The following is a 19956-nucleotide window of genomic DNA, read 5'->3' as shown; positions in this document are numbered from 1 at the left end:
TCCATATCTTTCTTTATTTATTATTTATTTCAAATAATAATTTAATATAATATATATAACTGACAAAAATATTCTTCTTTTGGGACAGTTTCTTTGTGCAGCTGAAATTTCTTCAGAGTTTTTGTCCCGATTGGTTGCAAAATTTCGTAATCCTCTTTTGTTTTTGCTTCCTTTATACGTTTCCACATTTTGGCCATCCTTAAAAAATATCAATTTAGGCACATGTGTCACTGCAAAATCCTTGCATATTTTCATTCCTGCCCTACAGTCGTACTCCGCTATACACACATTTGTGTCATTTATCAAGTCTGAGGCCAGCTCAAGCCATATGGGACGGAAGACAGTACAGTAGATGCAACTTGATGAATAAAAATTGACAAAGAAATTGCCATGGGCTATACGGGAGTGGAAATTGTTCCATTCCAGTTTTAGAACTTTCCCAAATTCGCATTTTTCCGCGTTTTCACTTTCATTTTTGATTTGATTATTAGAAAAAGCAAAATTAGTTTCGGAATCTCTTATATTTATATTTCTTTCTAGCTGAGCTAGTTTTATATTTACAACTGAATTGTTTTGCAACTGTTGATTTTGTGCAAATACTAGAGACAAAGCTAATACTAAGCTAAGTAATCCTATCATATTTCAGATAATTTATTAAAGTCAATTCTATAGTGTCAAAAAAGTCAATGATAGAAAGAGATGTGGAAAAGTGGAAAAAACTTTTATTGATTTACAACTCTTCGTAATTAATTTTCGTTTTACAAGCCCAGTCAGGAAGCTCTGTCTTGTACTCCCAGTTGAGGCCCTGTGAATAGGTTGTGACCATTATTAAAAAAAATGTTTTAAATAAAAAATATACCTTGTAAAATTACCTTGTATTTCCAAGCATGCAAGTACATTATCAGATCTTTTTCTTCGGGTTCCCTATAATTAAGTTTGCACTCGTGACAATGCGGATCTGTGGTGCACTTTTTAAGATCATAAGATCTGTCTGGTTCCTCATGGCAAGTTTGTGTAGTAGCCTATCAAGGACCAGTATTAGTATTATTTATAAACGATAAGAAGTAAAACTTACATCAGCATTTGGCTCCTTTACTGAAACCGCCATCACAGGCTCAGCCTTAATTTCTCTTTGTACTTTATCGTCTGCGGAACTCTTTATTTCCTCCTTGATTTCTCCCTCAACGCCTAACCAGTTTTCAGCATTATGTATGCTAATTAAATTATTAATCAGCTGCTCGTCACTTATTCCACCAATATCGCCTCCCTTACCCTTCAAGGGACCAAATACTTCATGGTTGTACAAGGGATCATTGGAAATGGGATAACCTGTCGAGTAAATATATTACTAGAAACTAGGAATAATTTTAGTAAGGGCTTTACTTACCCAAATATTGTAAATGCACTCGGATTTGATGCATTCGTCCTGTGAGTGGTTTGCAGTGAACAATGCTGCAGTCGCCATCCTCGCCAATTCGTTGAAAAGTGGTCTTACAGTCCTTTCCCTTGGGCGAGACCCTACAAACACCAATTTTGTAGCTAACCACGTCAATCGGTTCACTGCACTCAACAATGCCGCTAAAGAGATTTTGTAAAGAAGAACTTTTTTATATTATTTTTATAAAGAAACTTATACCACTTACTCGGGAAAACGTCCTTCTACTCTACACACGTATTCCTTCTTCACTTGTCTCGTTCGAATTTGCTGCTCTAATTCCCGGGCCTTATCGGCGGTGCGTCCAAATAAAAGCAAACCAGAGGTGAGTCTATCCAATCGATGTATGGTTCTCAGGTTTTTCAGATTGTACTCCTTGGCCAGTATAAAAACCACAGTGTTGTGTCTATAGCGACCGCAGGGATGAACCTTAAAGAAACCATTATTTATTAGGTATATAAATAAATATAAATAAATAAATAAATAAAGTATTTCCTACATTTTATTAATTATTTATATTTTCTTTAAAAATACAACTACTTACTGGTATCGACGCCGGCTTATTTACTACCACAATATCCTTATCCATATACACTATCTTAATGGGCTGTGAAGTAACAGGGACTTCGTGTCTATAAAATGTCCGGCAAACGTGTGCATATTTCAATTAAATCTCTCTCTACAAACACTTACCTGTGAACGACATTGGCCAGCAGATCGTTATGTTTGATTTTATAGTCCTTGGGAACCTTCTCGTTATTAACCGTCAACTTCCCAGCCTCCAAGCTGCGTTCGTATTCTTCTGGCGGTGCTGCCCGGAACTCACGAACAAAGACATCGAGTATCTTCTCGTCAACCCAGCGTCCTTTGGCGAATGTTGTAAAGGTGAAGAAATAGGGATAAACCTTTCTAAGGCCTGATCAATAAGGGAAATAAGTTTAAATAGCTAATAGTTTGGGTTTTTAGCTTTGTTAGTTTACCATTTTCAAAATAATACGATGTCTCGTCGTATCTTTCGTCACTAAAACCGGGTCGCTTGGTTTTGCGGTCCTTGTCGTCGTCGAACTTAGCCTTTTTCGCTTTACCTTCATCCTCCGTGGATTCAGCTTTTCGTTTCTCCGTTGCAGATGATTCTTCAGTTAGTTCTTTTGTTAATGAAACCTGAAGAAGTTAATTAATATTTCATTGAGCATTAAAGATATCGTTTTATTGAAAACCCAATAGCCATCTTATACCCAAAAATCCCATCAGCTTATCAGACATATTTAGAAGCTGCCTTGTTTCTGGTGTTTTTGTTAGCCAACAATTTTATCTTTTGGCTGCCTAAGCATAATTTTCACACAGTCTCTGTGTATTTTTCCTTAAAAAGAGCAACAGAACAGGATAAAATTTGCATCGAACCAGCAGTATTCTTGTTGGCAAATTGTCTACCAGAAAACAGGGGCCAGCCAGAACGTAAATATAAACACAACTACCGAAAAGAAAACAGGTAACAGGTAATGTCCATGTGTGGTTTGAGTTTAAATAGAAGTCTTTAGATTTAATATTGATTAAAGAAAGGTCATGCTTTATAATCTGGAGGAAAGTTTTACAAATTCGACATCCTTTGGCCAAGAGACTGCCCACAGGTTTTATCATTAAAACTCTTTGGGCCTTCTTAGAGGGATTTCCTTCATTTCCTTACTGCATCCATTATCCTTTATTCTCTACCAAGTTTCTTTCTTCCTTATTTTTTAATGTGTGTATTTACATGGTATTGTAAGAATTATAAAAACGACGGGGCCCAAAAGGCGCATCGTGGAAACAATGAGGACCACACTTAGATACCACTCGAAAGCAGGAGGCACTGACACTAATAATTGCGGAAACATCACGACCAGCTAGGTAGCAGCCAACCAACTTGACAAAAGTGTAGCTCGTTAGGAAACCACTGCGAGACTACACTAGAGACCCAACCCAAACCAACCTAAGCCCCGCCGCAGAGGCCTCCGAAAAGGCCGCCGTGTCGTCGAGAGAGAACTAATTATGACAAATCCGCGGTGAAATATAAGTACGGGAAAGGTAAGTCTGTCGTCCAGTTGGTCCCCAAACATAACTTAACTTCTTGCGTGGACAAACACAACACAACGCAACAAACACCCTCCAAGTCCGGTATTTATTATGCAAATCCAAACAGCGCAGACCCTCGTGTTACGATTTATTGATCAAATACATGGTTTAATTAACACGAAAAAGAATTCTAAATGTGCCCGAGTCATCAGGCATAAACTGCAGCTGAGTAATAGCTGGAGGAACGGAAGGGACGAGATGCCTGCCTTAAAGCCATTTGCCACTGTCACGTACGGTGGTGAGCTGGTGAGGTGGTTTGCCAACAAACAAAGAGCCCGAAACTTGTATGCCTTTGGTTTTTGTGGGCCATTAAGGGTTTTGTCTAAAATCTGGTTTTTGTTGCACATCTTCTTCTAAGCAGAGTCCTAAATTTTTAAGAATATACTGACGCCTAAGGGTGGCTTTAAATTTCTATGCAGGCAACGGACGAGAACGTTGACTCTGCAGGCAGACTGCAGCTACAGCAGTCTCCTTTATTGGGGCATTTTTGTGCCTCAAAGTCTCGTAAAAGAAGTTTAAGTCTTCAGGTGTGATTTGTTCCACCTTTCTTTACATGTTTATATCCATTTTTATGACTCTCAAAACTTTGAACTAAGAAAATAAAAGTGAAAATACACGTAGTTCGATGGGACTATGTAAGAAACGGTTGCAGAAAAAAACATTATGGTTGATACCCTTTAATTTTTTTTTTATACAACAATTCTGTACTTAACTCTTTTTGAAAAATATAATAATTTATAATAAAATATAACTGACATTCCCCTACATTTTATGCATTATTTAAACCCTAGAACTCACCACTTTAGTTCGCTTCAAACAACAAACAAACTTGTGGGGCGAACATGTTTGTCAAACATCTTTTGGCCTTTCAAAAAAGCTAAGACGTTTATAAACAAAGTACCTTGCGTATTTTTTTTTTTATAAAAACTCAAGAACAATACATTATTTAATGCATTTTCTTTTAATTTTAAATAACAGAGGGCTTAAAAAATAACCACAAAGATGTTAAAGGTATGTTACAAATTTTAGCTCAGCAAAAAAAGAAAGGCATATTTTTAAAGGACGTTTTAATGGATTTCAAAATATTAGCACTTTTGTTGCCATCCTCAAAACTAATTAATAATTAATATAGAAAAGCTAATGTAGCAAAGGACCTCAGTTTAAACTTGATCAAATATCCCACACAGTAAAAACAATACCCTCAAATTGATTAATAATTCGCTCTTAATTATTTGCAGCAAATTGCATTTGCGTGTGTCCCTGATTAGCTTTTTAATTAAGTTTTAAGTGTGCGATTGGAGGAGAGCTGCTGCATTGAAATTTCCCCCGACACCAATAATACTGCATAAGTGAGGACACGGAAACCACAACACATTGGCGAACATTGGAACGGAACGGACCCCGACTAAATTGTTTTGGGTATTCGATATTCCCCCAAGATAAATATGCCCTTTTACTGGCTGCGAATCGGTCAAAGCTCTAGCTGCTCACACCCCCTTGAATTCCTTCCGCGACAAAATGTGTAAACAATTGTAAATTAATAATGCAATTTCTGTAAAATAGGAATAATATGAAACAGGACCATTTTGTTTAATGGTGTTTCCAATTTTGTTTAGATTTGTTTAATGCTTATATGCTTGTCATTATAGAGAATGTATCTTAACTGGTTTTTATTTTAAGATATAATTTCAAATGTACAGCAACAAAATCTCACATCGCTAGTGATAAATACTTCTGGAGCTCCATAAATTTCTGCCTTGCTCCTAATTCAAAATGCTGTGCCCCAAGGATATTTTTAAATAATCAGACCTACCGTAGGACTAGGATCTTCCTTTTCTGCAGTCTCAACATCTGTGACACTGTGAAACCATACACATTCCGGCGCAGGGGAAGCAGACGCATCTTGACCACCAATATTATTTACTTCCAGCACCGGTTCCAGGGATAACATGAATCTGTGCAGGAATATGTTCTCCACGTCCACAGATGAGCCCTCGCCATGTTGCGTCTGGGCATTTCGTACACTTTTGGGGCTTTGCATTTTAGGAAACCAGGAAAGTTCGCTACAAATTCTTTGTTTTGCTTTCAGATGCTGCCGGAAAATAATGTTAAAATAAAAACAACAAGTAAATCAACACGTGCCCTGTGCCACTTGGCGGTTCACTCGTCACAACAAAGGGTTTTATGAATTAATAGAGTTTGCAAAAAGTGTTTAAAACAGCCGAAAGAGTGGGAGAGTGTATTAACTTTTAACATTAACACTTGCCAATTGTAAAATGCTCTTAAATTGTCGTAAAAACCGCATTAATAATTGTTCTTTTTTCTTAAGTTTTGTTTACATTCACACAGCGCTGTTGTAATGGCGACTTTCTAGCTAGTTTTGGCTACTTTTGGCTGGAAATAGCCGGCAACTAAAGCGTTAATGGCCAGAAGTGTCAGGTCTAGGAGGCAAAGAGCAGCTGACTACTATCGATATATCGATAACTAGTACTCCTTGATGTGAACTCACGCATAAAGGGTACTCATTAATGTTCGTTAATTATATGCGAGTTTTGAATTTATTTATTGTAATTCCTAATTCCTAAATATCATACAAATGTTTATAAAAATTAGTAGATGAAAACATTGTTTTGAAGACTTTGGAAGACTTTCCCAAATGGATATTTTAGTATAAACATTTTTTCTGCTTAATTAAATAAAAAACAGGACTTTATAGAAGTTAAATAATGCTCTTTACTATTTTTAAATTACTTCTCAAATTATTATTATTTAAAGTATTTAAGTTTTCTTCTCATAAAAATCGGAAGTAAAAAATTCCCCATACCAAAAGCTTATGACGTACCGGAAACGCACCCATTTCCTTTCGCAGTTCATCCAATTACGTTGCCTACTTTTAAGCAACGAGTTACCGAAGCCTGGAAAATCTAAAAACTTTAATAATACTCTGTTTTATCTATAATTAAGATCGACAAGTGAGCGAATCCTGCTAAGTAGTTATAGCCGTAAAAAGTTGATTTATAAGTTTACAACGATATCCCCCAATAATATATGTCCTCAGCTACTTTTATCCGGCATTTTTTCGGCCGTCGTAGGGCTTAATTACATTAACGTGTTCGCTCCTACATATAACCGAAAGGTACATATGTGCGAACCTGCATGCGGAGGTGTAATATGAGGCCCGACACAACACACCTTTCTATATATATTCGCCGTACATATATAAGATCTCCGGGTTGTTTATAAACACGCGGTTGATGGGCATGTTTTAGAGGTAAAGCTTTTTTCTATGAAACCAAAAACAAAACAAAAAAACGCGATGTCGTCATTTTTAGTTTTGTCCAGGCGAAAAGTCAATTTAGAACAGTAGCTTAATGTGTGCAGGTGTGTGGGTGACACACATACCAGTGCCTGTCCGAGGAGAGAATTAAATGGGTGAGCTCGTGGTCTCGCGCACACCTACAAAATATCGTGCTGATTTAATCACTTTCTTCGTTTTCACAAACGAACGAACGTCAACTTCAGCTCCCATACAACACACGCACACCAAACCACACCACACAGAGCACCACCAGCACCATCCCCTGTTTACTCAGGATGAGCCTCATAGCCAGTGGCCATTAAATGTTGCCTCAAATGACGGGCAAGCCGGGCGGGCAAGCCTTTTCTTTGTTGTTCGCTTTCGTGACCAACCGCGTTTCAAGGAGACCGACGACCGACGACCAAGCACCGAGCTTTATACCGCGTATGGATGTGGAAAGTGAGTTACGGGAAAGAAAGTCACGCAGTCGAACACGCAATTCTACACAAGAGTCAGAGTCCCAGCCCCAAAAATTTTTATCAGCATAATGCTTTCAGTTTTGGCAGTAAAAGCAAATAGCTGTGTGGCCTCAGCTAATTGCTAAAATTTCGAAAAATTTAATGTCACTATCATGGGCCCGTTTTGCACGTCTCTTTTAGCTAAGTAGCTTTTGGAGGTGAGGATCGGTGTTTGGATAATAATACATATAATATCCTTGAAAGATAATGAGTTGGTAGAAATTGCTAAGGACTTTTAAAAGTCAGTAAAAATATGTCAAATAGTACGCTATAATATGTTAATAAAAGGTAAATACGTACTTTTGGCCACATTTTTATAAGGATAGTAAACCTATAACGTTTTGCTTCGCACCTCTGCCTACATATTTCCAAAAGGTAATTTTAATTTTCTGACCTAAATCTCATTTATTTTTTAATTCTTAAATGTTTTGTTTTACTTTAAAAATCTGCAAGCTTGTCAACAGCTACGTATACGTATACTTAATATATTTTTAAATGTGTCAATCAAAAAAGGAGATTTCATTGTTTTCGAAATGTGAAAGCAAATAAACCGCACACATATATTTCTTTTGTGAGGTGCTGTTCGAGAAAGCCTTGGAAGTTGATTTCAAATATTAAAATGCTTCAAGCGGTCAGTGTCTTAGAAAACTATGGCCAAGTTTATTTGAGCCAAAAGTGGGTGCGTGTTGGCCGGGACACTTGCCATTTGGTGGTAAGTGAGAGAAAGTGTGTCAAATGGTCCCTGTGGCTGTGCATGCATATCAGGAAATTAATACAACCAATCAACGGAGACTATATAGTATTATTTTACTAAAGAAATCGTATTTCTGTGGGAGAATAAAATCATTAAAACATAAAAGCACTTTATTTTACCATTAATATTTGTATTTTTAAATGAGACATCGAACCTGGTTCGAAGCGAGCCTGTTGCAAGCGTTTGGTGAATTTTGAAATGTTGTAACGATTTCTTGTGTTTTTTTTCGAACTTAAAGAATAATAAATAAAGACTATCAAGTGTATTATTGAGGCGTTTAATTGCCCACAAATCAATCTTCGCTGACATCAATAGGAACAGGTAATAAATGAATAGATTTTTTAGGGTTTTAAAATATACATGTGTGTTTTGCTTGCATTTAATGGATTTCAACAGAAAATATAAGTGTTTTTAAAACATTGCATTCAAAGCTAAGCTGCAGTTATAGTTCAGTCTCAGTTCTCCTTTAATTCCATGTCGATTCAAACGCATTTCCACCACCTCTGTTCACCACATCCGACATATAGTCCCCACAGAGCAGCAGGCAGGCAGCAAGTAAAGTTTGAATCGGTTTGACGCGTTTTCATTCGGTGTCTTGGTTTCGGCTCGAGTAGATGCTGCCGCGTGAATGCCCTCGTCGGACAGGTATTGAAGCGTGGACCCCAAAGATTTCGAAAACAAAAATATACATATTTCCAAAACATAAACATAAAGTGAACTGAACAAAGAACTAAACAATAATGACATTAAAAAGTTATAAAGTGTTGAAGTGACGGTTATATCTAAAAATGGAAAAACCTAAAACATTGTGATATATATCCCGGACTACACGCACAATAAAATCAAAATGGAAAATGTTCTTAAGACTTTTTTTCGTATCTGCTATATAGCTAAAATAACACATGAGTTTTCTAATTTGTGTTTCGAACGATGATCAAAGGAACCCCAAGTTTTATTGTATATTCACATAATTGAAAGGCTAATTTGCCATAAGCAGACCATTCGATAAAATGACACTTCTATTATGATATTTTTCATCAGGGAAAACTAGAATAAACACATAGTTTGCCACATAAACATCATAATATTCCCCTGTCGGTCCATTAATAATATTTTGTTCTGGTGCATGAAATTAGTTGGGCCATTCCCGCTCGCATTATTATTAACTAAAACCGCTCCAAATTGGATTTACTTTTTGGCCCCATCTGCTGATCATCATAATACAAACGTTTCGTGTATATATTTTTTGTTCTTCTTTTAAATATAGAAGGTAGCTCTCACTAAATGTTGTTCTTGCTTTAAGCCCATGTGATCTATTGTCATCCTGCTGAGATATCTGGGGTCTCTTTACACATGGGGCGCATATACATATACATTTAGTAGTATGTACATATAGATGCTTGATTTTATTTAAAAGAATTCTTTCCTAGCCATTGTCTACATAATATAGTTATGCAAGAAGAAATTTTTGTTTCAAAAATGTACTAAAACCACTCGAAAGACTACACAATTGTTGTTGATAAAATGGAACTAAGACAGCGCAGAAGAAGACAGATGACAAAAACGAGCGAGGTGGAGGTGTCTATATATTCGGACATTCCTAAGTACATATATTAAGGAATATTCGGAGATTTCGGACACGAGCTAGTAATATACAAGACTTATTTTAGCACCAGCTCCTCGGGGGTAAATAGAGATGTTTACGTTTACACGTGTGCACACGTCAATTGTGCCAATATAGGGTGCCTGTGTACCTGATTTAATAGTTTAACGAAAACTATACGGCCTCCCGGTCGTATACGTATTGTTTCGTTACACATACGCCTCATTGGACGGAGGAATATAGGTTTATACGCTCGATTTTGTCTCCTTGCAATCAGAGCCAGAAACAGCAGATGTTGGCCTAGTCTCTTTAATCTTTTTCTTTGATATTTGAAATTTGTTTCTGTTTCTGCTTTGATTAAATTTCCAAACCAATAAAACTACCATTATTTTCTAAAATATTGAAGAGCCTCCGATGATCACCTTATAGACAATGCTAATAAATATATGTTATTCTCACTTTTGAGTGTGTAGGTTGCTATCGGGCATTTGTTAACAGCAATCTGCTAATAGAAACCAAAAATTAACGCATTAAACTTGTATATAAATATATTTTTGTGTATATTCACATAGGTGTTCATAAACACACTAAAAAAATACATAAACATTTTATTTGGCTTTTCAATTTACATAAGGCAACCTTAAAATCGGTTTAAGATTTCAAATAAAACTGTAGTCCATTGCTGCGATTATTTATAAGCAAACGCGGATAACTACACACGGATCTGTAATTGACTTTAAAAGCATTATAAACCCGACAATTTACGGCGCAACGAATGTAAATAAACGATGGAATAGCTCGGTTAATATCTCTATATGTGTGTTGTGTGTGTAATCCGCGTAGTTATCATTACCCAACAGATGTTAATGTGATTTTTTCGGAATAATAACCAATCCCAAACCTCCAGTTCGGCCTTCGCGAAAGTGATATATACTCGAAAACAGAGAGAAACAAAGTGAGATAAAATGCAGAATTCGCCGGCAGCCTGCGCCTGGTATCTGCCCTGGTCCTTGGCCGCGCAGCAGCAGCACCAGCAGAAGATGCTCCAGATGCAGTCACCGTTCCTGGATAAGCTGGGTGCCGGTGCCGGGAGCATCTTTGCCGCCCAGCCCCAGATGCATCAGCAGCTGCACCAGCAACAGCAGCAGCAACAGCAGCTATCGCCGAACACGGCCGCCGCTCCGCCGGCCAACTACCAGCAGCCGGCCTTGCATCCCAGCGCCGCTCCCGGAGCCCACTTCCCTTACAATCTGGCACCGCAGCTGCACCAGGCCACTGGCTATGCGGGTCAACTAAATCCTGCCCAGAATCCCCTTGCCCAGATGCACTCCGCCATGTTCTCCTCGCTGCCGCTGGGAGCCTACTATGCACCAGCAGCAGCGGCCGCAGCAGCCGGCGGAGGGCATTCGCCCTTCGGTGGAGTTCCACTGACACAGGCTGCACAGCAGTCTCTGCTGGCGGCGGCCACTGGCGTAGGCGGAGGTGGAGCTCCTGGCCTGGGCCAGCCACAGCAAGCGCCGGCACCAACGCAGATGCCTGTCCAGGTGCCCGTTCAGATGACTCCGCGGGCAGCACCGCCGTCTTCCTGCACCATGCAACTCCAGCAACTCAACTGCCTGCCCCACCATCCCCAGGAGCTGAATCACCTGTCGTCCATAAATCTCGGCCTGAGCAGCGTCGTCGGGCTGCGGAATCAGGCAGCGGCGGCAGCGGCCGTGGCGGCGGCGTCGTCGCTCCAAGCTATCCAAGTCTTGCCAAGTGCCGAGCTACCGCCGATGAAAAAGGTGAGGAGAGCTTATGTTTGTACACTACTCGTAATGATAGGAACTATCCGTACTCGAACCGAAGGTTAGGCACTTAATTGACGTCTATGAATACACTGGGGAAGAGTTGGTGGTGTTAGTTTTGAATATTGTTTAGAAATTTATTTCCTTCCTATTTGTTTTTAAGGTTTGTAAAATATATACATTAAAGAGATAAATAGTCAGAAGTCCTTAAAAAAAGACGTTAATATTTTAAATTTATATTGATTACTGCCTGATTTATTTTTGGAGGAAGTACTATGTTTCCCCTCTTCAAAGCTAGAATGTAATATTTACTTGATTATCTGGATATATAGATTGATTTCATACATAAGTAATATATTTTGGTAGTTGAATAAATACTTTTCTTTTAGTTTTATTCTCTCAGTTTTCATTTTTTTGGTAATTCACTTTTAACATTTAATCTTCTGGAGTAAAAAAAGATCTACTCTCCCCCTCAGTTTCCGATCTGCCAGTTTAATATCTGTTCAGTAATTTGGTCTTAAAATATATAATATTTAAAGTAAACAAATAAGAGACTAACCACCAGTAATTGGTCTACAACAGCTGTGTTAATGTTACTTCATAACAAGGTGTTGCTCAATCTTCACAGACGGAGAGACAGACAGTCACTTCAAACTGAATATAACAAATCATTTCACATTTGAAAGTCCCCTTCTGTGACGAGTGTTGTGTTTACTTAATATTGGTTATGTTACATTGTAACTGCAGCATATATTTAACAATAAAATCGTCTTAATCGGTATTTGTTTTGAAAATGGAGCTTTGGCTTTCAGATTTTCCGCATCGTTGCAGAGCTTGCCTTATTATATACTATACTTACTCACTTACTTACCTTAGCTATAGCTTTGGCTGCCACTGTTGGCTATCTTTTGAAACCCGATGATTTCATAAGCCAAATGGTGAGCGGGCAGGCGGCAGCCCGACGACTGAGTTGGTCAAGGTTTCTGCCATATTATAGCCTCGCCGCTCCTCACTCCACTCCAAGCCAGCTACTAGCGAGATGTTTCCATTGTTTAATGCACATAGGTAACTTACACATGGCAATGTCTATAACTTTACACTTGCAGGCAGTCAGCGAAATGACCATGAAAATCAAGTTGGTTGCATCTGAGCAACACACGGATGATACGGGTAGACAAGCCTCACGAATCAATTGTTAACATTAATGGGGTTTCAGGGGTTAAAACGACCCAAACATTATGTTCTTTTAACTGTCTAATTCCCTTAGGGAGTTGGTTTTTTAACCTAAACTAAATAAAAGTCTTTTAAAACATAGCTGAAACATAGTAAAAATATATTAATATATTTTCTGGCCTAATCCTAACCTTCTTAATGTTTTATATCTTTAGGGAAAATAACTAGAATTTTCCCAATCCCCCTCTAACATATTTTTGCACGACTCGCTTGCGGACATGCCATGTGTCTCTTTTAGAATTCTTCTATATGATCTTCTTTTTTTGTGTGGAAAAACTATTGCAGCAGCCAAGAGAACTGGAAAATTGTATCGTTTATGGCTAAGTAGGCAAGAACCGTTATGGGGATATGTTGGACGAAATGCGAATGTCAGTAGACCAGACCAATCCATACCGGCAACCTGATCCGGCTGCGGCTCCTCTAAACTGTCGTCAACTGCTTGCCATAGTTGGCGCTTGAACCTACTTATTTCAATCTAGTTTGTTTTTTTTTGCTCAATCAAAAAACTTGCTTAGGTCTATACAGTTAAAGGCGATTTGAATCGCTAAACTATTTTAATTGCAATAAGATATTTACACTGGAAACTAGATTTTTAATAGTTGCCTAAATAATTTCCATTAAACAACTCTTGCAACTCTTTGATTTATTAAATCAAATAACTAGTTTTTGTTTTTTGAAGTGCTACCCCAAACTGGTTTTGCAATAATTACAAAAAAATCTACAAATATTTCTATATTCTATATGTAATACTCCAGGTACTTAAGGCTACCCTGTATCAGTTGTTTACATAAATCAAGAACAGAAAACGGAATTTCTCATACGAGTGCCATTGAAAAATAATAATGAATAAATACTCACCGTGCTGAACAATAACAATACGAGAAACTAACACTCTTCAAAGAGTGTGCTCTTGAAAATTGATAATTAATAAAACCGTGGGCAGTGGTGGTCACGTGTTTGTCTTCCAGACGTCGTGTTCGCCGGTTGTTCGCCGATCTGCTCGCACCTTGCGCAACATAAGGCGCTGTGCAGGCGAGAAAAGCGTGCCGACCGCGATTTGTACTTCGCCCCGGCACTGGCTTTCCTCTGTCTTTTCCATAAAACCGCCTTGGGGTGGGCGGTGGACTCATAAATATATTCCGGGGTCCAAAGAAAATGAGACACAATTTTTCCAACAGCCAACGCAGTGGCAGCAGCCGGCATACAGCCGGCATTCGCTAGAAAATTCGAATAAAAATTATATCAAAGTCGAAGAAAAAAAATCAACATTTTTGCATAAATTTCCCGACAAAAAAATACCTCGGAGTCACCTTGGGAATTCGGCCAAAGTCCCAGCTATAGCGCAAACTATTGATCTAGGTTCTGAAAAGATAATGGATGAGTCTGAACTTTTCCTTAACTTTTCTTGGAAGTCTTTGCCAGAAAACCCATATACTCCGCGATGCCCGTGACGATTATAATTCGATATGCATTATTTCGTGCACATATAGCTATATATGCATACGTCTTGATATATGCAGATGTCAGATACATATGTACATATATATATATAGTATAATCTTTAATACATTTATGATAATGGTGGGCGAGTGAGCCAGTGTGTGTGTGTGCTGGCAACAGGTCTCCGCTGTTGAATGATTCAATTAATTGATCATCTTCGTTTATACTCAGCTCTCATGGATGAGTAGACGTAGCAAGCGTGTGTAGGAGGTGGAGGAGGTATTCATTCATTTGTGTTCAATGGAAATCCTCGTCTCTGGTAATTGGACATTTTTTGGCTGATTAAATCTGCCGGAACTTATTTTTATTCAGGCTAAAACCAACGAATACGTTCCATTTAATTTAAAAAAACAATTGAGAAATATTTTAGAACTAGGACATAGCACAGCGAGCAGATGATAGGTTTTACTTTCCATTAGTAAGATGTGTTTTTCTTACATTTTGTGTCAATCAAAACTGATTTATTTTTAGTGATGAACATGCACTAATGCGGTTTTAACAAATATTTACTGCCTGCTGAATGTGTGTTGCACGGGTGTTTATACATCACTTTAGAGGTAGCCTTGTGTACCCAGGTGTATATAGAGTGAAAAATAAACAACAATAAACAATTATCTAACGCGGGTCTCTGCTTAAATTATTTCTCCTTCCATGAAATTAAGATAAGCCATTACATGAAATAATTACTTCACTTTTTCGGCTTGTTTATTGAACAGGAAAAGCTCAAAAGGCAATAAAATGATGTATAAGAAACTACCAAGAGTATTGATTATTTTAAAATAAACTAAAACCTGATGAAATCGTTTCCGATTTCTCAGTAGAGGTGCTACAAAATACTTCCGTTCATTCATACTAAAGTTGATTGGGTTCCTCAAGCACTCAACACAAAGGAATTCATCGGAATTCCTCTCTTGTGAAACCCAATCCCAGCCAAAAAACATTTTTCCCTGACATGTTATGATGCCGAAATCTTGTATTTTATAAAGACTTAGCCCCAGTTGACATATTATAATGTTACTCGATGGCATTTGATGTGTATTTTAGGTTAGTACAGCCTAGCATATATCCGTTCTGTTCATAATGATCTAAATTTAAAACTTATTCATATATTTCGAGTGTTTCTTTGTGCATTGTTCTGGGTTGGAGACGAAGACGGAGACGCTTCTTCTAAAATATATGTACATGGTCATACACGGCATCATCATTATACATATTGTGTATACGCATTTTAGACCCATTGTAACTCGGGGGATTTTGCCGAGAATCGAACCTGTGCCGGACGACGACGGCGGCACATCTCATCTCATCTGGCAGAGTCCGTGGGTCTCCCGCGCGGCGTCTTCTGGGCATGCAACATGTTTCCATCACCCGTTTGGTTGGGCGCATTGCCAAGGAAAGCGGCGAGCACAAGAAAGGCATAATAATGGAGTAATACGACTAGTGGATACCGGGTACTTGAGGTTGCTATTAGTCCTAATGGATTTGGGATCATCAGTATTTCGACCTCAAATTGTGTTGAGTGCTTTAAAGAACTCAATTTCTAATATAAAATTTAATTTCCTCTTGTATAAAGCTTTTAAACAATTAGTATTTTATATTCCTTCATTGATAATCAAACCAAAATAAAAGGCTTACTGATATAACCTTTTATTTTGTAAACAAAAGAAAAGTAGTTCTCTAACCATAAGACCCAAAAATCTTTATAGAACTGCTACTCACCCTAACAAGGTACTCTATATATATGCCTTATGTAGACAAGGTCCGCTATGCTTACTTATGTCTGCCATATTAATCAAAAAAGCAAAAAATAATGGAATATGCTTTTCTACTCTCCGAGTACCGCGCATAAAAGACAAACGTCAGCCAAATAGTAGCCTAAAAAAAAATCTAAATACACGCGTTCGACGGCAAGTACATATTCCCAAGCAAAACTGTTTATAAATATATACGTGTGTGTTCCTAGAACAATATTTACGGATCTGTATATGAACTTACGTAATCTAAAACACTATTGTAACCTGACCTAATTGGAATGACCTCCTCACAGGAACAAAAAAGGGGAAAGCCAGAAAGACATAATAATACCTAAGAATATAGAAATAGATTTTTGATAAAATTGGAGTTGATGGGAGATTAAGAGGCTGCAGTTAACTTAATTATGTTTTATTTACGAGGAACATGGCTTATGGCTTGTTTTTTTTTACAGACTATATCTCCAAGGGACTCTGAAAATGGAAAAGTTAAGATACCCGAAAAGAGGAAAACAGATGATAATGATCAAATCAAGGAGTTAAAAAAGGTAAGCTTACTATTTATAAAATATTTAATATATACATACATATATGTATATATCATGATACTGCATTGTGTAAGTGTGACCATGCCCCTCCTTCTTCTCTTTTTCTTCTTTTGTCTCTTTCTGTTAAAAGAAACAATGCAGTGTCAGTACTCAGTTTACTCAGTTTAATTTACATTCGCTTCTCACGCCAAGTTAATTTTAATCAAAACTCATATATACCTTTTTGAAGGCTAAGCTCGAGACAAAAGCATTGAAGGCTAAAAGACCCGGATTTACGGATGAGAGATATCAAGAAACCTCCTACTATATGGAAAATGGTTAGTCACTCAATACTACTCGACCTATCCAATAAATATATATACTAAAACGAAACGAATACTCGTAGGTCTTCGAAAGGTCTATCCGTACTACTTCACATTCACAACCTTTACGAAGGGCCGTTGGGTGGGCGAGAAGATACTGGATATCTTTGCGAGGGAGTTCCGGGCACATCCTGCCGAGGAGTATGAACGCTGCATCCAAACTGGCACATTGACAGTTAACTTTGAGAAGGTTCCCATTGATTATCGGCTGAAGCATAATGACTTGCTGGCCAATATAGTTCACAGGTAATTAAAAATTAAACGCTTTTCCGCAATGCCAACTAACCGTGGCGATGCGAGTGATTGCAATTGCAATTGAGTTTTCCGTGTAATTTCTTTATAATGTAATTATTCATGTATGTGTATATGCATATATGTATGTTCCATCTCATTAAAATCGTCCAAGTCTTGTAGCATGTCATGTTAATAATTATGACTTCATCAATAACAAAATACCGTCAAAAGTTAATGACTTGCATAACTCACACAAAAAGAATAAATTTATAATTACGTGAGTTCAACATCAAGCCAGTTTCATCTTTTTATTTTTATCATTCATAATCCCTAAACTTTAATCGATTAAGGAAACTGGGAAGTAAGTCCCAATAAAGTTGCTAGCTCCCAACTCATCTTAATCGTATTTCTGGTCTCTTAAGTAACAACAGCAACACAGAGATGAAAAGTATATATAAACTAACACGAGTTTCATGGCTATCTTTACAGACACGAGGTGCCCGTGACTTGCCAACCAATTAAAATTGTGCATATGGATGAGGACATTGTAGTTGTAAATAAGCCAGCATCGATACCTGTAAGTGGCTTAAACGACCGCCATTTTACACATACTATATATATTATTATACCTGTACTTTCTGTTATCAATGACCGAGAAAGTCTACTTCAAAGTGTATATTATCTATCATTACTTCAAGTACCCTTACCTAAGAATTCCTTCTTCCATGGCCTCTTTTCAGGTGCATCCCTGCGGTCGCTACAGACACAACACTGTGGTCTTCATTCTCGCCAAGGAGTTTAATCTCAAGAATCTACGCACAATCCATCGGCTGGACAGGCTGACTTCTGGCCTTTTGCTCTTCGGACGCAGTCCCAAGAAGGCAAGACAAATGGAGCAGCAAATACGCAATCGTCAGGTGGAAAAGGAGTACATCTGCCGCGTTGAGGGAGTTTTCCCCGAGTAAGCTAACCAACTCAGTATCTTATTATATTAACTAAAATTTCCAATGACTTTTCAGCGGCATTGTGGAGTGCAAGGAGCCCATCGAAGTGGTTAGCTACAAGATAGGCGTGTGCAAGGTATCGCCAAAGGGTAAAGATTGCACGACCACCTTCCAGAAACTGTCGCAGAACGGCACCACCAGTGTGGTGCTCTGCAAGCCACTCACTGGGCGAATGCACCAGATAAGAGTACACTTGCAGTATTTGGGTAAGTGAGAGCCTTCACTCTACTAAAGCATTATATTATTTATTATAATATAATTGTTATAACCCCTCTTAGGTTATCCCATTCTAAACGATCCCCTTTACAATCACGAAGTCTTCGGTCCTTTGAAGGGACGTTCTGGGGATATTGGTGGCAAGACAGACGATGAACTTATACGAGATCTCATAAATATACACAACGCTGAGAACTGGCTGGGCATAGATTGTGATTCCGATATATCCATGTTTAAGAACTCCAAGGATGAGACCGATGGCGAAAGTCTTAGCAGTGAACACACTTCCGGTGGGTTTAATTACTACTTTTATATGAAAAGCTTTTTAAATAATTTAAATCGAATTAAATTGAGTTAAATTTTGAAATATTTTAAATAAATTTTGAATTTTTCCCCACTTCTAATCTTATTTATTTTTAACTTTTTTAGTGGTTCACCATAGCGACGATGATGCGGGTGTAAATTCCCGTGAAACCACACCTCCTTGCCTTGACACCCAGCAGCCGCAGCCACAGCAGCCAGATCTAGGTGTGAAAACTCCCGAAAGCACAGTCAAGGAATATCCCATTGCCGCAGAGAAGTCTTCCACGGAGATAATGCCGCCTGCCCTGCAGAGTTCTAGTTCCATGGAATCTGTTGTGAGTGCCACAGGAGGAGGATGTAAGCTGAACAAGATCAGCGTAGATGAGCATTGCTACGAGTGCAAAGTGCACTACAGAGATCCCAAGTCGAAGGATCTTATTATGTATCTGCACGCTTGGAAGTACAAGGTGGGTCATTGGCTTTATATTGCAGAATTCCAAACTAAATTTTATATATTTTGAAACAGGGACCCGGCTGGGAGTACGAAACCGAGCTGCCCAACTGGGCCTGCACGGATTGGGACCATTTGGACTCGACATGAGGACACCCTTCTACTACTTAATATATATTAGAAACAACAGACCAAAATCAGCAACAATATCGATACATATATATATCATAATTAAAAGATGTGCCTTTAAGATTGGATAGCATGATGCAAGCGCTTCAGTTAAAAGCATTATACAAATAATATTTATGTACACAAGGTCGTAGTATAAATCCTATAGAAGAGTTCACACAATCAAATCACAAAAAAAAAAAAATATATATATATAAACATATATAGGCTAATTACAAGAGCTGAAAAGACGTGCAAATAAATTCGAAGCTTTTATTACAAAATATAATAGGTATATTTATATGTATACACAAGACATGCACTTATCCGAGCTAATCAGATATGTGAAAGGCAATATAATTATATTATATATATAATCGGAATAGACAACTTTTAGAGAAATTAGTTTATATATATGTATGAGTGTGTAAATCAAGAGTATATTCTCAAACAAAACAGGATATAAAGTAAATTTTACAAATGTTTCTTAGAAAAATATATTCTACGTTTTTACTTTTATGGATATCTGGCTTCCGTTGGACTTAAAGTAAATACTAAATCCCTGAAAGTCCCTAAGTACGTACAGTGTGTGCCCCCTGCCCTTAGCCAGCTGCCAACTTTTTTCATTAAAATGGATTCCCGCTTTCTACTTCAAAACTAATTGTTGAATTTTTTATTACCA

At 37.8% G+C, this 19956-nt stretch overlaps 2 protein-coding genes across 9 annotated transcripts; one reads left to right on the top strand and one right to left on the bottom strand.

The window, feature by feature from the left end:
• Window positions 1–702: 702 nt before the first annotated feature.
• On the bottom strand, window positions 703–5935 carry RluA-2 (RluA pseudouridine synthase 2). 3 transcript variants are annotated; one of them, XM_017169934.3, is made up of 10 exons: window positions 5811–5935; window positions 5358–5636; window positions 2416–2596; window positions 2129–2351; window positions 1980–2067; window positions 1644–1864; window positions 1388–1578; window positions 1076–1329; window positions 873–1022; window positions 703–805 (listed from the first exon to the last, which is right to left on the bottom strand). In XM_017169934.3, exons 1-10 carry the CDS (start codon window positions 5847–5849, stop codon window positions 731–733), a joined length of 1701 nt encoding a protein of 566 aa, XP_017025423.1. In that variant the 5' UTR covers window positions 5850–5935; the 3' UTR covers window positions 703–730. The 3 variants fall into 3 exon arrangements, with proteins under 3 accessions (XP_017025423.1, XP_017025425.1, XP_017025427.1); XM_017169936.3 differs by lacking the exons at window positions 2416–2596; window positions 5358–5636; window positions 5811–5935 and having other exon boundaries at window positions 1980–2042; window positions 2129–2237; XM_017169938.3 differs by lacking the exons at window positions 703–805; window positions 873–1022; window positions 1076–1329; window positions 1388–1578; window positions 1644–1864 and having other exon boundaries at window positions 1999–2042.
• A 2755-nt stretch (window positions 5936–8690) lies between these two features.
• On the top strand, window positions 8691–19772 carry RluA-1 (RluA pseudouridine synthase 1). Of its 6 annotated transcripts, none has more exons than XM_017170287.3 (11): window positions 8691–8759; window positions 10625–11501; window positions 16444–16536; window positions 16766–16853; window positions 16922–17144; window positions 17622–17709; window positions 17873–18093; window positions 18152–18342; window positions 18415–18642; window positions 18782–19122; window positions 19182–19772. In XM_017170287.3, the coding sequence occupies exons 2-11, from the start codon at window positions 10683–10685 to the stop codon at window positions 19254–19256; spliced, it is 2367 nt and encodes a 788-aa protein (XP_017025776.1). In that variant the 5' UTR covers window positions 8691–8759; window positions 10625–10682; the 3' UTR covers window positions 19257–19772. The 6 variants fall into 6 exon arrangements, 5 of the variants coding, with proteins under 5 accessions (XP_017025776.1, XP_017025778.1, XP_017025777.1 ...); XM_017170289.3 differs by having other exon boundaries at window positions 8712–8759; window positions 10578–11501; XM_017170288.3 differs by having other exon boundaries at window positions 8712–8759; window positions 10561–11501.
• The last annotated feature ends 184 nt before the right edge of the window (window positions 19773–19956 follow it).

This window comes from Drosophila kikkawai, chromosome 2L (assembly GCF_030179895.1).
Source record: "Drosophila kikkawai strain 14028-0561.14 chromosome 2L, DkikHiC1v2, whole genome shotgun sequence".
Classification (NCBI taxonomy): Eukaryota; Metazoa; Arthropoda; class Insecta; order Diptera; family Drosophilidae; genus Drosophila; species Drosophila kikkawai.
Note: the sequence above shows the minus strand (reverse complement) of the source record. Positions and strands in the feature narration are given on the sequence as shown.